Raw genomic sequence first — 18,023 nt, forward strand, 5'->3', positions numbered from 1 at the left:
ACATGACCAATGAGGAACTGAAGATAAAACTCAATACTACTGAGAACTCCTTTTCAGGCATGGGAGCAGACTACCCACAAAACTCACAAAATTGGGATTATTTCTGAATAAGAACTAGTAGGACAAAACCTAATATGCCAGAATGAGATTACTGTAATCAAACAGGATATACTCTGAAAGCGATTAAAACAGCTGATTTTAGAGTCTGATTTTGTGTACTGACACTAGGCAGTGCAGTCGTGCTAGAAGGGATGGTCATTCCAGCTGATTTTTGTGGCTCAGCTACACCAATGAGATTATTTTTGAAAACATAGGAAGGAAGGCAGGGAGAAAATGTAAAGCAAAAATTCAGTCGAGAGTACATTAGGACAGAGAGCAATCAACTACCTTGTGGATAGAAACACACCAGGTTCAATATTTATGCCAGGCTGTATTACCCCCATTAGCCAAGAAACCCAAATAGTACATTGCTACCATGTCATCTATATTGTAAATGTGTAACTGTATCTTCTGGTGGCAGATGGAAACTATTCTAAATTCATTTTTTATACTGTCAGCAGAAATAAGAATACAGCTTGGCATTATACAACGGTGTGCAATTTACTTCACACAAACATGTGCACATGCGTTCTTCTCGGCGAGGCTCTTTGGTTTAAGGGGACGGTGCTCAGCCCATCTGCTCTCCTACAAACTTTTTAGAAAGTGCAAAGTGCACCTCCGTAAAGAGTTTGGCTCCGAAACAATGACCGCTCCCTGAGGAAGAACTGTCTCTAAATGAAAAAGGTATCCAGAAATGATGAGATTAGAACTTCTACTGAGAATCAAGACCAGTAGGGAAGAGGATGGGGAAAAAAGGATGAAAAAAAAAATGGGGTGATCAAAACAAGAGAAGTGGAAGAAAAGAAAGCAGCTGTGTAAAATCACCTTATCAATACGATGTTGTAGAATAACAACTATTCGGGGCTTAATGACAGAAGAGCGTGCATGTTTCTTCACAGTGACATGGTTTAGCCATCAGAACCAGGACAATAGAACGAAGAATTGAAAATATGACTCCTAATGCAGACATTTTATTTCAAAGCAGAGCAAAGTAAACGCACCATGGTACTTGGGCACGCTGAGATGGGTTGATTTAATCCCCTCCTTCTGATGATGCAGATTTACTTGTACTGGAATCCTTCTTCAGGGTGGGCTACAAACGGTTTAACAAGTTCTTCCTTAAATCCTCCAAGGCTATAAATTCCTCCTTATTCTTTCACAACAAGTATTTACATGTTTGACACAAACTAGAACAGCTCCACTAGAGAAAAAGGACCACCACAAATATTTAGCATTGCCACCAGAGGACATTCAAGACAGCAAAAAAATGACAAGCCAACACCCTGCAGGTACAGGAGGAAGCTGAACCTCTGGAAGACTGTCCACATTTCTGCAATTTGGTTAACACACTATACTTTAGGTTTTGTCAACCTAGAGCAAATTTTTGTTCCAACTATAAATAGCTGTAAATTTGAAGTGAATATGATGAACAGTTTTAGGGCGACCAAAGCACTTTCTTTTTTTGCAAGCAATCAACTGCCTATCCTTACTTAATTGCCCAGTGAGGAAACAGTCCAGAAAGTATTGATAGGACGAGTTATCCTTTCCTGCACTCACTCTAACACTGTCAGTTTGTTAAATTGCCCAGAATAAATTGGTATGTTACTTCAAAAGTAATGGTGACTTTCAAAACGATCCATTTCAAAAGCAAGATGTTACTTTTCATTCACAGAATGACTTCTTTGAGAATTTACATTCTCCTTTCATTTGTGTTCCAAGAGAAACTTAAATCCAACTTTATTTCCTTCCAGTTATATTTTTTATCTGGATTCTGAGAGGATCTGCTGTCTTAGAAAATGTGTACTTGGCTCTGTTTGGGGTTTTATTTTGATGTATAATGAAATCAAAATTGGAGGCAACGGATCCCTGAACGGGAACCACAAAGATCAAGAATTGCGTCTCTGTGTAAGGCAGAAAAAAAATAACAATGTTTATTCCTATTGAGTTTCAGGGTTCAGAACACAGAGCACGACTCTTGAATTCTGTCTGGTATTTGCACAAAAAAAAAAAAAAAAAAGTCCCATATAGCAAGAAGTAAAACTTCTTTCTACTCCAACAACCACATCAGAGAGCCCAGTTAAAAAACATTCCTTGACACAGTCAAACCTTGGCTTTCTTCTGAAGCATAAACATGACCATGTTTAACCTAGTCCTTGAATCAGACGGTTGGTGTGCACTGCATAAAGCTCTGCTTTGGTTCAAGGACGCTGCTGAAGCACAGCGATGCTGGGTGACTGCTGCCCTCAACAAACAGCTCCTCTTTCCTCCGCTCATTCTGCGAGGCAAAAGGACCGTTCAAACACTAACACACGTGCTGGAGAGCGGTTTTCTTTCAGTTCACTCCAGCTACTATTCTACATTTTCTTTCCCTCCCCTCAACATGCACCCATGTCAAAAGAAACTACCCTTTCTTTTTACTCAAAGAATGGTTTCTGATTGCCCCTACACATATGGAAGACTTCAACATCAAAAACGCTTGCACACGAGAAATTTCATTTTCTCCCAGTTTAAACATTAAGGGTTTTCTTCCTGCTTCTGAACTACAAAAAATAAATAGTAATAAAAATCAAATATATTGTGGTTACTGATGAGAACTGTCTAAACAGCCAGACTAGTTATAAACAGTGATGACAGACTACCATATGTTAAGCTTCCCGTTATCGTGCCAGAAAATGTTATAATCACCTTAATTATATCAACAGTGATTTTTCCCCCTCAGTGGCGATGTAATGCAAGAAAGTGCAACAACTTCTGTTCTGTAGTGTAGTGTATTACCAAGGCGAGCATATGCACATATTGTCAAGCATTTGTGCAAACAGATCAAGTTGCCAAGTATGCAGCTAACCTAAATGGTCTCAAAAGAAGGAAAGAAAACAAACTTTACCTTGTGTGTTCTGTTGAAATATTTTGTTCAGATCCAAAGAGGAAGCTCTGGAATGTGATTTCTGTGGCCTCGGAGGTGGAGTAGGGGGCTCTTCTCCCTTTTTCATGGCATCTTCTATTGATGTGCTAGAATAAGACCTAAGGAAGAACAGGGCAAAGGAAAAGCAGAAAATACCTTACTTCAGAAATTCATTTTAAACAACTACAGTGAAGAGTACCTAAAAACACACTGACCAGAACTCAAGTTCATGGTGGAAATCCCTTGCCCTACTGACTAAAAGTTCCCCCTTACAACAAGACAGATTTATTTGCCAACAGAGGGACCTACACATCTGGGGAAAGGAGCGGGTCACGGGTCATGCTTACAGAGCTAGTATTTTTAAGGCCTTTTCTGTTACAGCTTCAGAGTCTTCTCATGTAAGTTTAACTGCCAACAGGATAATTGTAGCAACTATTTTGAATAAACCTGAGTAAAATCTCGTAAACCTCCCCTTAGAGTTTCTGTTGCCTTTCCCAACTGCAAGAGCAGTGTTTATACAGGTATAGCTCCAATCTACCTCTTGCAAGTACACATTTTGTAGTTTATCATGTTCTAATTATCAGAAAAAAAAATTTTCATAGCAAACAGTCACCTAATTCCACAAGATCCAGAAAAACTGAATGGCTCCAAAGTGACCAAAACTGGCCAAATACATGTCTCAGTTCATCCTTCTATGGCCTTCCACATCCCATTAATTCCAATGCGGTGCATTTGCTAAGAATTTTGATTTTGCTGAATAGTGTCCAATATTTTTCAGCTGTTGTAGTTACCAGTTTTTCTGCAAGACTGAGAGCTTTGTTTGAAATAAGCACTGACAATGTGAGATGTTACACTTACTGTAACACATTATGCATGACAGGCAAGACCAAAACCACATTTGAGTAGAACAGAAATAACTCCCGCTAATGGGAAATGGATCGGGTTTTTGCCAAACAGGCTGCTATTAGAAAACAGACCTTTAGCAGGACAGACGTTTGGCAATGTTGATCCTATGTTTCTGATGGAAACTTTAATAAATACAGGAGTGAAAGCCGTAATTGCTTCAAAATTTACATGTGACACAAAAACCTGTTGATGCTGAATTTTTTATCTTGGTACAGTTTTGAATTCCATAGCCCTATCATGTAAGTCGTAACCCAACCCCCTGAAATAAATGGCAAAGCTTTGAATCAGGTACCTTAAGGTTTTTTACTTTTACTTTACTTTTTATACACCACTTTTATTATGTGGTGTATATTTTACTTGCATTAAAATTGTACAACCTAACACAAGATAGCAGCTACTAGGCAAAAATATGCCAGCCCCAGCAGTGCCAACACAGAGCACTGTGACAGTGAATTGTTGTTTGCAGCAGGGCGAACCTAGCACCTAAAAGTCATTTAAGAGTCAGCAGCTAAGAACCTGCACAGCTTTGGCTAGAAAGCCAGGCTCCAGAGCTGAGAGAGGTAACAGACTCAAATCGTAGCCTCAGGAGGTCAGGCACACCTGAAGACAGCGACCCTCAAGGTTGTAGAGCCCTCCAGGCTACGCAGGACAAGCGCAGTGCAAGGGCTGAGTTCAAGGATGTGCTCAGAAGTCTTTGGTCTCAACTTCTGCATTTAAGTAGTGACATATAGTCAGATGAGAGTCAGATGTGACATAGCAGTCATGTTCAAATGACTTTTTTCAAACTTGTTTAAGCATTTGCTATTTTATGCATTTTTGCATAAAATACTTTTTACACATTTTTTTGCATATTTGCAATCCATGATTCAGTAACACAGCAAGGAAACTTAAAAGAGTGTGAAAACTGAAAAGCTTTGGCTAGCAGCAGAAAAATAGCACACAAGGCAGTTCAGCCTTCCTGGATGTACACTCTAAGAACACAGGATTTCAATCTTCATTCATCATGCTTATGGCTGATCCTCTCTCATTAGCAGGCTTTGACAAGCTTGTAAGGAGGGAGGTCCTGATTATACTCTCATTACCTAAGAAAACAAAATGAAGCCCTCTAACTAGCACCAAAAAAAAGTTGAAGGTGAATGCATGATATGGCTATATACCAGAATGTTGAACAGCCAAACGCAGCACATAATCCATTTATACACAGTATTTTCTGGCACAGGTTTCCCTTTTCTTTCAAACATCCAAATTCACCAGGTGTCATTTTTAGCGCACAACAGCGTAAGTCCCTAAGTCCTTCCATCACACACCAACCAGCCATAGTCAAGTAGAAGCACGCTAAGGAAAGGATTCACTCACCCCCATCCGAGAGCTGAGCTACTATTGCTGTTTCTGGGGGAGCGTGCAGTGTCTCCCTCCATACGCAACCACTGTGCAGGTTTCAACAGCACAAAATTGCTGCGATGGGGTGATCCCCGCCGTCCCTGGGGCAGGGCTGGAGGCAGCCGCCACCCCGAGGAGGCAGCGGGGCTGGGCAGACAGGCAAAAGTCCCAGCACCTTGTGACCAGAGATCGTCGGGCTCTAGGCAGTACTTACGTAGGGTCTACAGCTGACAGATCTCTCCTGGTAAATCTGCCTTTTAGCTGAGCTGGATTTCCAGCACAACCCCAATTAAAAAAAAAGAAAATTTAAAAATGCAACACCAGTTCTCATGCCTTGTGTCTAAACACCAGAGGAACTATGTCTTCTGCTGAAAGAGAAATGAAAGCAGTACCTGGATCGTGGTCTTGCTTTAAGTGCATTAGATTCCTGAGCAGCTGAAACAGAAAAGAAAAATGAACTGCTAAAACATCATATTTTAAAGAAATGCCTTTAGCTGCAGGAACAGTGTTCATTAAAACTGTGAGTGTTGCAAATGCAGATGTGAGAGTGTGCTTATCTCACATGAGCAATGAGGATGTATTTTCTCTTCTTGTTCCCCTTTGTTTCTGTATCGTGTAAACGTCCCAAGAATTCAAAAGCCCACACATAGTCAGACCTTCACCTTTTAATTTGGTTACCGGAACGCAAGAAAAGCAATAGGTCTGACAGGTCTGATCTGTACTCCTGGACGTAGTTGTGACAAAGCAACATAAGGAATAGCATAAACTTTCCACAGAAAACATCTTATTCCTAGTCCAGATATCTATTAGTTGTCCTGCTTCCCAAAGCACAAAGGTTTATGTCCTTCCTAAATACTTCAACTAATTAGTATAAACGTACATCTTCTTACCACCCACTAAAAAAAAATGAGCACATCAGGTTGAGACTACCCTGACATTAGGAAGAAAAAATATTTGAAGGTAGAAAGCTTTAAAGGCTAAGTGTTGATCAAACACATTTCTATCAACGTAAAAATCGGGTTTCTTTTATTTAGATGAATTCCAAATATCCTGCCACATGCAGGTTTTACGTGATAGGAAAATAACAGTGCTGACTTACTTTCTCTGGATAATTCCTCAAGGCTGTTCCTTGGTTTACATAGTCTTTTTGTGACTTTTCTGTTACTCTCCTTACTAACATCAGATAATTTTGAGAAAACATTATCTCTGTGATTGCTTTCATATTCAGCTCACTGAGATATCCTCAAGGTATTACAGCAGCATCAACAATCCCAATGCACACACAAAGCGAATCCATGTACTTTTCCCATTATTCTGCCAATCAAGTCACAACACTTAAGAGAAGTAAGTGGGGGGGGGGGGGGAATAATTCTCAGAGTTTCTAGCTTCCTTCAGATATATGCCTACTACGAAGTCAGACATTTGTTGCCAGCCTCTACAGAACACTACCTGAGAATACGACAGATCCTCCAAAACGCAGAGCAGCAGCTACCTGTGCTAGCAGCTGGCAAATAACTGACTTTTAATGGCTTGCATTGTACTACTGCATAGAGCCTCCACAGGAGGCTTTAGGCTCACAGAAGACAAGCAGCAGCATATGGCACATGTATAGTCACACACTATTTCTTCATAAAAGAAACCGCCTTTAGGGTCACGCAGTGCTGTTTGGTGCTTTGGATGGAATAAACCCAAGTGCAGCTGGCAGTGACACAAATGACCACTTATAAACCAAGTTCTAGTAGGTTATTGTCACCACCAAACCGGCTCACAGTCATTCCAGATTTCTGTGCAACAAACTCCTCCTAGCAACTAAAGGAGGGAGAGGGAATTATTATTAAAATGGGCAGTGGCGATAATCCTCCTCTCTGTCAAACTCCCAGAGGACACAACTTCAGACACTGCTTCCCTACAGCCATATGACCCAATTTTTCCAATGCTGAAATTACTAATTATTAAATTACATGCACAATTATTAAATATATGGCACTTAGAAATAGGAAGTATAAATACTTTCCAAACTAAGCCATGTTTAAGAACCTTCGAATTTTTCTTCTTTTATGGAGACTGCAATTCTGTTCATACTTCTTTTAGAAAGTTTTTCATCTAAAATCCTGCAGGTAAAACTGACATTCAAACTCTCCAAGGACATCTTCTTGAGGTAAACAGGAAAGCACACAAGGAAGAGAGAATACCACAATAGCTACTAATAAAAAATGAGAGCGATAGAATATGACTGCCAAGGATTTTCTTTTAAGCTTTTGAAAAATCAGGAAATTCAAGGCTACAATACACAATACACAGACTTAGCTTTATCTTTCAAAAGAAGTAGTACAATATAAAAAAAAATATTATAAAGCAGGTAGTTCATTATTAGGACATACAAATAATTGTGGCAGGATTTCCACAAAACGTGCAGTTATTTTGGTATGTTCAGTCTGTGCGTACTTTGTGCGTGATATGCAGGTTTATACATATACACAACATAATCATTCAAGACCATACAAAAGTATTTATCCAGATCAGGAGTCTTCCATATTTCTGTTGCTATTTCATAAGCCTAAGTGACATGAAACTCATAAAAAAATAAAGCTGTTGAGTAAATTAATTACATTTATTATTTAAAAGTTTGTATGATTCCCGAAGTAGTAGAGACTGATGAACTGAATGGTCTGGTCTGCACTAAATAAAGTCATATACAATCATGAACTCTTATTTTGTCATTCACAGGAGAGTGTGAAGGTTCCCGTTTTGGGTGTTTTAACTGCTCCCATGCCCCTCTCCCACGACAACTTCATTTTAACATTCCAAAGGATGCTGATTCAGTAACTTTTGGCTGTAGCCTAATACCTTATACTCAGCTGATGCCTCCTTGCTTTACAGAAGATCGGGTGGAAAATTGTACCATAAAGGGAGCAAGCATGTCACATGGCTAAAGAAAAAAACACAAAGAATTCCCCGCTAGTCTAAATCACCCCCACTGACTCATCTCTCAATGGTGGCCTAGGCAGAAATGGACAGTTTAAACCCTTGCAAATTTGGTCCTTAATCCTTTAAACATCTAAGGCCAACAACGATCTTGCACTTAGGATCCTAAATAAATTGGCCAGATATGAGGACATGCTGAGCATATAAAGTTTTTACTGATGGAAATTTCTAGTCCTTCTGATGGCAAAGATAACTTTCCCGTAATGAGGCGCGGCAGTATCATCTTTCCTGAATTTACATTAACAGCCCAAATGAATAACCGAAGAAGGATGGAACAATTCTCCAACTTCATCCCAACTGATTTTTCATCCTGAAGGTTAATGATTACAATGACCTTTCAGAAGGTGACTGATTCTGAAATAACCACTCATTGCTGTGCTGTATCTAGCCCACTGCATAGATAAACATTTTTACTTCTAACATCAACCATATCATGCAACCTGAGAATGTGCTTGCTCAAACCCTCAATGTGCAGGAAAGCAAAGGTGAAACCCCTACAGTGACAGGAGTCATAACCATGGGGTGAAACTCTGCCATCATCTCCTTGGTATACACACACAGCAACGGTGCTGGAGGAGCATGGCAGCATTGGGAAGACCTCCCTGACTACGAGATGAAGGCCGTGGGGAAAAAAGGTCGGTGGCAAAGGAGATATGCAGGTGACAGCAGGTTTTTCCTCATAAGCTTTCCAAAAACACAATTGCTGAACTGAAAATAAAACTCTCTGGGATGCTCCTGGGCAAATCTGCGGGGAGGAGAAGACAACTGAAAATCTCTCAACCACCCGCCTCTCCCCCTAAGAGGGAAGGGTAAGAGAGTGTGTGTGCGTGTGTGTGAAGGAGAAGCAGCAATTGTTTGAGAACAGGAGCTGAAGATAGGAAATCTGGCAGCTGCCAAGTGTTTGGGAAGAAGCCAGGAAAAAAAGAGTTGGGAAATGAGGCATGCAGCTGTTGAGCAGCCATGAATAAATCGAGCTATAAGACAAAACTGCTGTGACAGACATGTGAGGGTCAGTTTTCTTAATCAAGGATGTTTTCATGAGTAAAAACATTCATGCAAAAGGAAAAGAAGGTAAATCCAGATTTTAGCTTAACTGCGACCAGGGAAGGCTTGCAGAGACTCTTACCACTCTAGGAAGGAGATTAACAAAGAGAAAGGCAGGGGAGGTCTGATGAACTGAACTGAATGCATGGGAAGTTTCTGGAGCAGCTAAGCAACTTCGACATATGCCGTTCCAGAAATAACATTTTCCAGTATGATAGGAACAAGGAGCGTATGGTGCAGTTGGAGAGAGAAAAATCAGGGGTGGTTTCAACAAAGAAACGCACCCCAAATCCAAAGCTTGCACCAGTGCTGTAAGTGCCACAAGGTCTGTGTTTCCCAAAGTCTACCTACCCTTAAACTCCTTGACAGAAGACAGGAAAGCTCAGTTTTTACAAAGAAACAGGCCATTTCAGAATAGTTACTGAATACTTATTCTGTACTTGAGGAGAGCTTTTATCCAGAGGTACAATATTCGTGCTCTGGCATCTCGTTTGTACTACAGAAAAACAAAGTTCAGACTCCCTACAAAATGCTATGTTAAAAACATTTTCCACACATCAAGAATGCACATCCACTAACAAGGGAAAGAAAGCAAGAAAACCTTTTGACAAACTGAAGCACTAAGTAAGATTAATTTTGCAAGTAGCAGTCATTACGAGGTAAAAGTTAATTTCAGTAGTAAAATAGTATGAGAGTAAAAGGTTCTTAAAAAAAAATCAAATTACATTAATTTAGGCTTACTGTGATATAAAAATATTTGATCGAAATTCTAATGGAAGTAGCAGGTAAATTTTTTTCTTCTTACCTGTTTTCACAGTCAAGTGCTGAAATTCCTTTGGTATCGCTTTGAGAGCAGTGCTTACTTTAAGAGCTTAATAAAAAAACCAACAAAACAATGAGAATTACTTTAAGTATGTGCAAGTAAAATCTCGTGGTATCAGCTCTGGGAAAGGAGCATCTAAACTGGTATTACTTAGAACATCTAATAACACGAGACATACTTGAAAGGGAAAGTAGCCAAATACTCTCAGAACCCCCAAGCACTCAAAAAAGTAACAATTTCTAAAAGCACAAAAGCCAAGAACAAAGAGGCCTATGCCCAAGTTGCCAAATAATCTCAAATTTTGAGAACTGGAGGGGGGTGGGGTGGGGAGGTGGGGTGTCGAGCGCCTAAAACCAAGGACGACTTCCGTTTCAGAGACGCAGCCTGCTCACAGAGGCAGCAGCCAGCGACACCTGGCAGAGCTGGGACTCATCTCTCCCACGTCACAAACCCGGGAAGCCAGGGCACACGACAGCCTGGCTGCTGCGGGCAGCCGAAGCCTCACCAGCCTGCCCCAGGGAACGTCATACAGCACCGGAAGAACCAGGCTTAAAATTTAGGAAATCCCAATCTTTGTGCTTATTCCCCTTCCACCAATGCCTACGCATCCTTTATTAATTCCTTTCTTAAGGTGTTATTAATGCACTGTAGTGTATTTAATGTACTGTAATACACTGTATTATATATGACCACTTGGAATGAAATAGCTCATCTCCATCTGCCTTTATCAAATCAAACATGGGAAAAAACTGGTTCTTGGGATCCAGCTGTAATTACATTACCTCCCATATTTAACTACACTATAACCTGACAGAGTGGAGCTAATCATAGAATCACAGAATGGTTTGGGTTGGAAGGGACCTCAAAGATCATCTAGTTCCAACCCCCTTGCCATGGGCAGGGACACCCTCCACTAGAATTTACATACACAGTTTTGAAAATGCAGGAAAATTTGCTTCTACAATCCTGAATTACAGGTTCTTTACTTCTGGGGAGATCTCCTCAGTCAGGAGAACGATCTGCTCTTTCATTTGTCAGAATAGTAATAAATGGTAGAACAAGAGCATTCGTTCTTTGGCTGAAGAGGTAGGAATCTTGTCATAAATACAGCAAATCTTCAGCCCTGAAGGACTGCATGCACCAAAACAGCTTCCCATCTGACTTAACGTGTCAGCTACAAAAAGCAAAGCACAGGTTCTTCACCAAAACAGGGAAGAAAAAAAGATTCCCTTAGTAAAAAGTAAATCTTCCCTAGACATTTCAAAGAAATAACCTTCAAGGTTCAAGTCCTGTTCTGGTTCATTATGAATTTCACAACAACACAAACTTTGTCAATAAAACATTAATTTCTTGGAATATGCTGACTTGTCAAAATGTGTTACAAACACCCATCAACTCGTGACAACCTTTCTTTGAACTAGGGACACTGGGAATCTGCCAAACTCGGTCACATCTGAGTGTGGAAGGTGATTCGGGAATGTGGACTACCTGGTCTCACAGCTCTGATGCAACTTTAACATGCGGACAGCTGGGAGGTCAAGGTGTTTAATTTTTTTAAGTAATATATAATCCACAACTCTGAAAATTAGGCAACCAAATACCCACAACTTGTTTTCTTTCCACAACTGAGGGACAGCAAGTGAGAACCTGAAAGGTTGGGAAAAGGGAATGAATGATTGTATGATAATCCAGCACTGATTCTGGAAACCCTAGAAGGTACTGAGTGGAAAAAGAAAAAGATCACTTCAGTTTCATGTGGCTTGCTGCTGATGGATTTCAAGTGAAACAAATGAATCAAGTATTTTCAATCCAGTTCGTCCGAAACTTTTGTTTTGCAAGAAAATACAGGGATTTTTTTTAATAGGAATAAAAACTCATTTCAAAGTGTTGCTACTTCCTGCAAAAAGGGAAATCCAAAATTTGGCACAATGTAGTCTTTACTTTTACAAAATTCCTGATAACAATTACAACTTTGTTAAAATAAGAAGTGCAGCATTAATTGCCTTAGGACTAAACATATTTTAGAAGGTGCAATTCATATCGTTTACATATGACAGAGCTAATTTTGAAGCAAACCCATCCATTTATTTGTCTTCAACTCAGTTGCTGTCAATGAATTGTCTCTTTAAATCCACAGAAACACATAGCCAGCTTAGAAATTAAACATACCATTGCTTCTGTCAGCAAATATATGGTATTACTAAAAACACACAGAATTTAACCCATAATGGGGAAAAAAAAAAAAAAGTCATTTATTTGAATACCTTGTTTGTCATCTTTCTTTCCATCTTGTAACAGGGCAGAGTTATCAGGTACTTCTTCAGCTGATTTCTTCTTAAAGAAAGAAGATTAATTTATTATACTAATTGGTACAGCTCACATGTTTCCACAGTCAAATATTTAAGAATACAGATCAACATAAATAAAGGTGATATTCTCCCTTCAACAGGATTTGCTTTGTCAGATAAAGCAGCATAGAGGACCTACAGAAAGGGAATTAAACTCTGCTTTTCATCAAGGTACAGCAGTTCCACACCTGAAATCAGTTAGAGAAGCACCTCAACAGGGAATCACAAGGAGCTAAGGACTAGGTGCTAGGAGAGACTTCTCACAACAGAGCGATGTCATTCTGTGGTTTCTTTTCTCTGTGGGTGCAACACCTGTGCTGGGGTTGAGGAAACCTTCTCCAGCCCCTTCACAAGAGTTACAGTCTCCATCAGAACAGTCTGCCTAGCCAAAACTCCAGCTGTGCTGCACAGCCCAGCAGTTCTGCAATTAAACTCTTCTGGCTGAGGTGGCTGATCTCTGAACTACTCTTTTCTTTCAACATGCAATCACTGAGATGGGAAAAACAAATTTCATTAGCATGTCTGTTGGAGGCCCATTCAGGCCTCTGATGGGAAAACAGGGAACTTCTCCCCAGTCTTATTCCTTAACTTTCCTTTATTTCAGCAGTGACTTATAGGCATTTGTTGTTCTTGTAACTTCTGCTGCTCAGCTCACGAGAAGGAACCAGGAACAAATTCTACTTCCATTATCTGTAAGAACAGGGATACACTCTGCAGCCAAAACAACAGCAAAGCAAGCATCAGAAACCCCAAGCTTCTCTAATTATTAAGTGATGCTGGTTTTTTCCCAGGTAGCATGGAAAAGGTTGGACCTAAAAATGGCCTGAAATCCACTGGGCCTAAATAAATGGATCCAGAAACACAGATTTTGTAGACATCTAAAGAAAGAAAAAAGAAAAAAGAAAAAAAAAAATAAAAAAACCTACCATACACAAAAATCTCAAGTCAGTAATTCAAGAAGGCCAAGTCCAGACTAAAGGGCTACAAGATCTGTTTCATAAAGCTGCACGTGGGATTCCCTAGTGCTTCTGAGGAAGCAACACAGCAAAAACATGGCTTGTGGACTCTGAAAATGTATGAACAAAACACTTCACATCCATAGGAACACACTCTAAGGTAAAGAGTGTCAGACTAAAGACCTAACTCGGTGCATGCTTGAATCGATAGAATGACTCACAAATTTCAATGAACTGAGAGCATGACATTTCTGAGGGAGTTTAGAGTCAGTCATTTTATGCATATAGTGCTAAATCTTGTGGTTTATCTATAAGATTTTGAGAGTCGGAAAGCTTGAGGAAAAGAGCCAAAGGAATGGGAAAAAAACCTAACAAAAAAGAACCAGAGTGGGAGGCAAACTTGAGAAAAAAAGAAGGGAAGACAAAGCCTCCTTGGTTAACAAAAAGTAGTCACCCCTGTCATTCTGGAGCATAACATTAGCAGTCTTTGTGTATTTTGTAAGTTTAACAAAGCCTAGCATTCAGGTGACCTCTCTCCTGCTATTATTCTCTTTATGGAAGCATTCAAAAACTCTTTCCATTGTATTGCAGTACTGTAGTTCAGCAGTCACAGTAAAAATGGTCAGCTGAAATTAAATTTAAACAGCCTGAATGGATGATAGGTGGAAAGAGACAAAGACATGGAGATAATGCATAACTGATTGCATTGATAATATAATATTTTTAACGTAGTGATCATGTATCTAAACTGTATTTCCTCAAGTAGCCAAGCTACAAATTAAATTCCAACAGTGAATTACTGCACTTCCTATAGAGGGAGATGAATTACTGACCTTCCAAAAGATACTCATTCAGTGTATTAATTCTGAACATAAAAACATCAGTTGAAAAAAAAAAAAATCAAGTCAAAATCATTCTCAATTCAGTTTTGAGAAGAGATTTTATAGTCCATTAATCTTGGAGGACAACAAAGGACCAAAATAACAAGGCCTTGAAACAAACTGAGAGCTTTGCCTTGCATGTCTAGGACCCAGACAGTGAAGAAATGGAGCAAAACCAGTCAAACAATTGTGATCTAGTCAAGTAGCACTATCTATGCTCAGCCAGCAAGCAATCATGCTACAGTCTTCTTCATTTTCAACCTAGCCATAAAAAACCCCTGATTTTGCAGAACATCCTGCCACCTTGCAGAACCTAGGAATGGAGCAGAAGATCCAGCTGTTCCCCCAAGAACATTACCTGACTACAAGGGCAGCACAGTAATCTGTGAGCTATTGGCAGTGATGGTGAGAATGTCTCAAGGAGGAGAGCCTAGAGGATAAGGCAGAGGAGATCTGAAAGCTTAACTGCTGAAAATCAAATTAAGAATTAAACATAAAATGGGGGATTTGTTGCTTGCTTGGTTTTTTTACATTTTGTGCTTTATACCCTCTACAGCTTTTTAATTATTACTGTAACACTCCTACTACTGTCATCTCTGCTGCAGCAGAAAAATCTAAAAAGCAAAAAAACATACAATTCAATTGCTTAGCAAATCATCTCCTTCTAGATTTATCCCTACTCTGCACATGCATTCAAGGACCACAAACAAGAAGAGCCTAAAACCCAGACATTTTTTAAGATTATAAAATTGTATTGGTTAGGTTACTAGAATGACATTTTATTTCTAAGAAACACAAGATACCTCTGAAAGCAAGATTTCTGAGCTTTGTGAAATATATAAAAGAATGTTCTAATCTCACAGTCCCAAAGGCTGCGCTACTAAAGAGCAAACTTCCTCAAAACTCTGTAATAACCAAAGACCCCTTTGTATATCAGGGTAATCACCTGCGAAGCCAGTATCCTCACAAAAACAAGGGCCCCCTAGACTACAGAGATACTGAAGTAGATCTTGAAGTCAAGAAGTTACATAAACTGAAGCTTTTTAATTATGTGCATACAAGATACATAATTATATATTTATTTATATTTTCAATGTAATTTAATTATATCTCTTTTTTATATATGCATGTGTATTTGTACATGCACATGAAAATGCAAGTGAAAAAGAGAAGCTGACACTCAGGGGTCTTGCCTACTGACAAAAAGCCATCCAAACAGGGATGTGACAGTTTTTAAGCAGATGACAAATAACTCTCTAAAAACAAGTATCTTAAGCTGATGCAGTGAGTTAACTGAAATACTCAGTTGACTCTTACTGGAGTCCGGAAATGGAGCTATATATATATGTACATACACATGCTGACATCAGCATGTGAGTTTTCAAATGCAAATCCCCTTGAATTTTGCCTCTTACACTTGTTTAAATTGCAAACCAATGCACATATATACACTAATGAGGCAGACTCTCAAAGCACTGTTGAGCTTTGTCACAGGACCGCACAGTGAAGAATTAAGTGCTAGCGCAGTGTGGTCTGTGGCACAATCTCTCAGCCCCCTGCGAACCACCCTCCCAAAATAAGGCCGTATGCAAGGGACAAGGCTGTTCCACTACGGTAAGGGACCTGCCTACGCTGCCAATGTACTAAGAGCCTGCGCTACCGGAACAAACCCAGTATGACTGCTGTGCTTTGGCCAAGCTGCTGTACAAAGAGCAATACTGCCCAGGGAGACCGCAACGTATTTTAACAGTTCCAGAAGATAAACTGGATGCTCAAAGCATTGCCTGCAGCATTGTGCAAAGTGAACGTTGCGCTCCGTAGCAGCTCAGGAGAGTCTGTTTGGGGGTGCCACTACCGAGCTGAATGTGATGAGGGAACAGCTGGGTTGTGATCCAGAAACTCCCCAGAACAAGGCATAGGGAGGAAATAACTGGCAGCCTTGCTGAGCTGCCATGACATCCCATTACTTGTTAACTTGGAAGCAGCATCAGAAGGCCCCTTTCTCGCAGTCAGTCTGCCATTTGATTCGGTACCTTAAATACTAAACCCTTAAATCCCACAGCATATATATTCAGAGTTGCAATATCCAGGCACAACTCAGTGGTCATGGTTAGTTCAGCTTTACAGGATCTTTAAAGTTTTGGGTTTTAAACTCAGTGATACGCTCTTCTTAATTTAGTTTCGCTTGCAACAGTCTTCCATTACAAGGCTGGTATCTGTTGCGATATTGCTACAATGGATCTCCATTTTTCACTCAAAACACTCTGCCTGGCTCCTTACAATGACTACCTAGACCCTCAGATCATAGTGAAAAGGCTAGATATTAAAATGGAGACTGAATCACTATGAACAAATGCATGTCCACACCGTACAAAATCTGGGATAGCTTCAGTCTCCAAAGAAGCAAAGTACAAGGAATCAGGACAAGCCAAGACATTTTTCTTATCATCATCAAAACTGGGGGAGCAAGTGTGGAAATGAGCACTGCAAATGGAAGAAACACTCAAGAGCCACACGGTCAGGAGTGCCTGACTAGAACAAGGTCTGCATCCAAAGCCTGACACTTTCAACCAATTCAGATTCCGGTGAGGTTCCACCGGAGCAATGTCCTCGTGCCACCGCCCGTCCTGCAGCGCGGGCTCTGCCCTGCATCGCTGGCTCCAGCACCGGAGGGCCAAACGCCGCCCAGTGGGACGCGAGCAGGTAAGGCGTATGTCCCTGCGCAGGCTCCAACATCACGCCAGGCTGGAGTCCTTCCATTGCTACTGTGAACTCCGTTTTGTGGGAATATCTCTTGAAAAGCCTTTCCACACACTGAACAAGTAGCTGCAAGACGGGTTTAAGTTGGCTTAATGGTAAACTCAGACACACCTGAAGTCCTCTCCAAGACTTGCAGTTCTGCTGCCAGGCATATCACGGTGATTGTGAAGCTGGGCTATTACTCTGTGAGGTAACTGACTCCCCTGCTTGTGCCTTCTTACCTCCGTCCGACTGAAGTCCCGAGTCTGCTGACCGCCTGGCAACGACTCAGAATAAGAATCAAATAGTGCACACTCACGCATGGGCTTCAAAGAAGCTGCAGGGGAAAGAAAAAGAAAGAAAGAAAGAAAAAAAACCTACAAAACCCAGAGACATGCCAAGCCTTTGGTTAATACACACTTCTTAAAAACATGTTCCAGCATAATTGTGCTCTTCGTTTCTGCGTATCAGAACTGATCTATGTGCCACAAATGACAAACACCATGAAGAAAATCTATCTTGTATTTTGATTGATTCAGTGTTACGAAAGGGATAACATATAATTTCTGTTGTAGAAATAATGGTGAAATTTGGGAAAAGTGATTCTTAGTAAACATTAACTGCCAAACTACAACTGCTTATTTGCATTTTTCCTCCTCATAAGTCCAGTATTGACTTAGTTGGCCTTAGAGTTTATACATTGCTGGCTTAGGAATGTTAAAGGTACTTACCAAACATTCAACTCCAATTTTTGACATTTCGAATAATGAAAAGTATAGTGGAATCTACATTATACACTAAAATTGAAGGCCAGTAAAAAGCAAGGACAATAGTTGCTGCTGTGCATACCATTTGGTATTCTTTAACTAAACAGCATTGAGAGCAGGGGGGGAAAAAAAAAAAAAAGGAAAAAAACCCCAACTCTAACTTCTCACAGCAATATTCACAAAGCCCTCATTT

The 18,023-nt window shown here is 40.2% G+C and overlaps 1 protein-coding gene across 2 annotated transcripts in view; it reads right to left on the reverse strand.

Moving 5' to 3' along the window:
• Nucleotides 1–18,023, reverse strand: part of REPS2 (RALBP1 associated Eps domain containing 2) — a 105,798-nt gene that overhangs the window by 34,974 nt on the left and 52,801 nt on the right. Inside the window, exons 9-13 of one of the 2 annotated variants that reach the window (XM_075775969.1) lie at nt 17,306–17,400; nt 12,404–12,470; nt 10,122–10,187; nt 5,680–5,722; nt 2,984–3,120 (exon numbers count right to left, since the gene is read on the reverse strand). In XM_075775969.1, coding sequence (XP_075632084.1) covers nt 2,984–3,120; nt 5,680–5,722; nt 10,122–10,187; nt 12,404–12,470; nt 17,306–17,400 — 408 coding nt within the window. Of the gene's footprint in view, nt 1–2,983; nt 3,121–5,679; nt 5,723–10,121; nt 10,188–12,403; nt 12,474–17,305; nt 17,401–18,023 lie in introns of both variants that reach the window. The other variant, XM_075775959.1, reaches the window with a different exon arrangement.

The sequence above is a fragment of the Balearica regulorum genome, chromosome 1, assembly GCF_011004875.1.
Source record: "Balearica regulorum gibbericeps isolate bBalReg1 chromosome 1, bBalReg1.pri, whole genome shotgun sequence".
In the NCBI taxonomy this organism is placed as follows: domain Eukaryota; kingdom Metazoa; phylum Chordata; class Aves; order Gruiformes; family Gruidae; genus Balearica; species Balearica regulorum.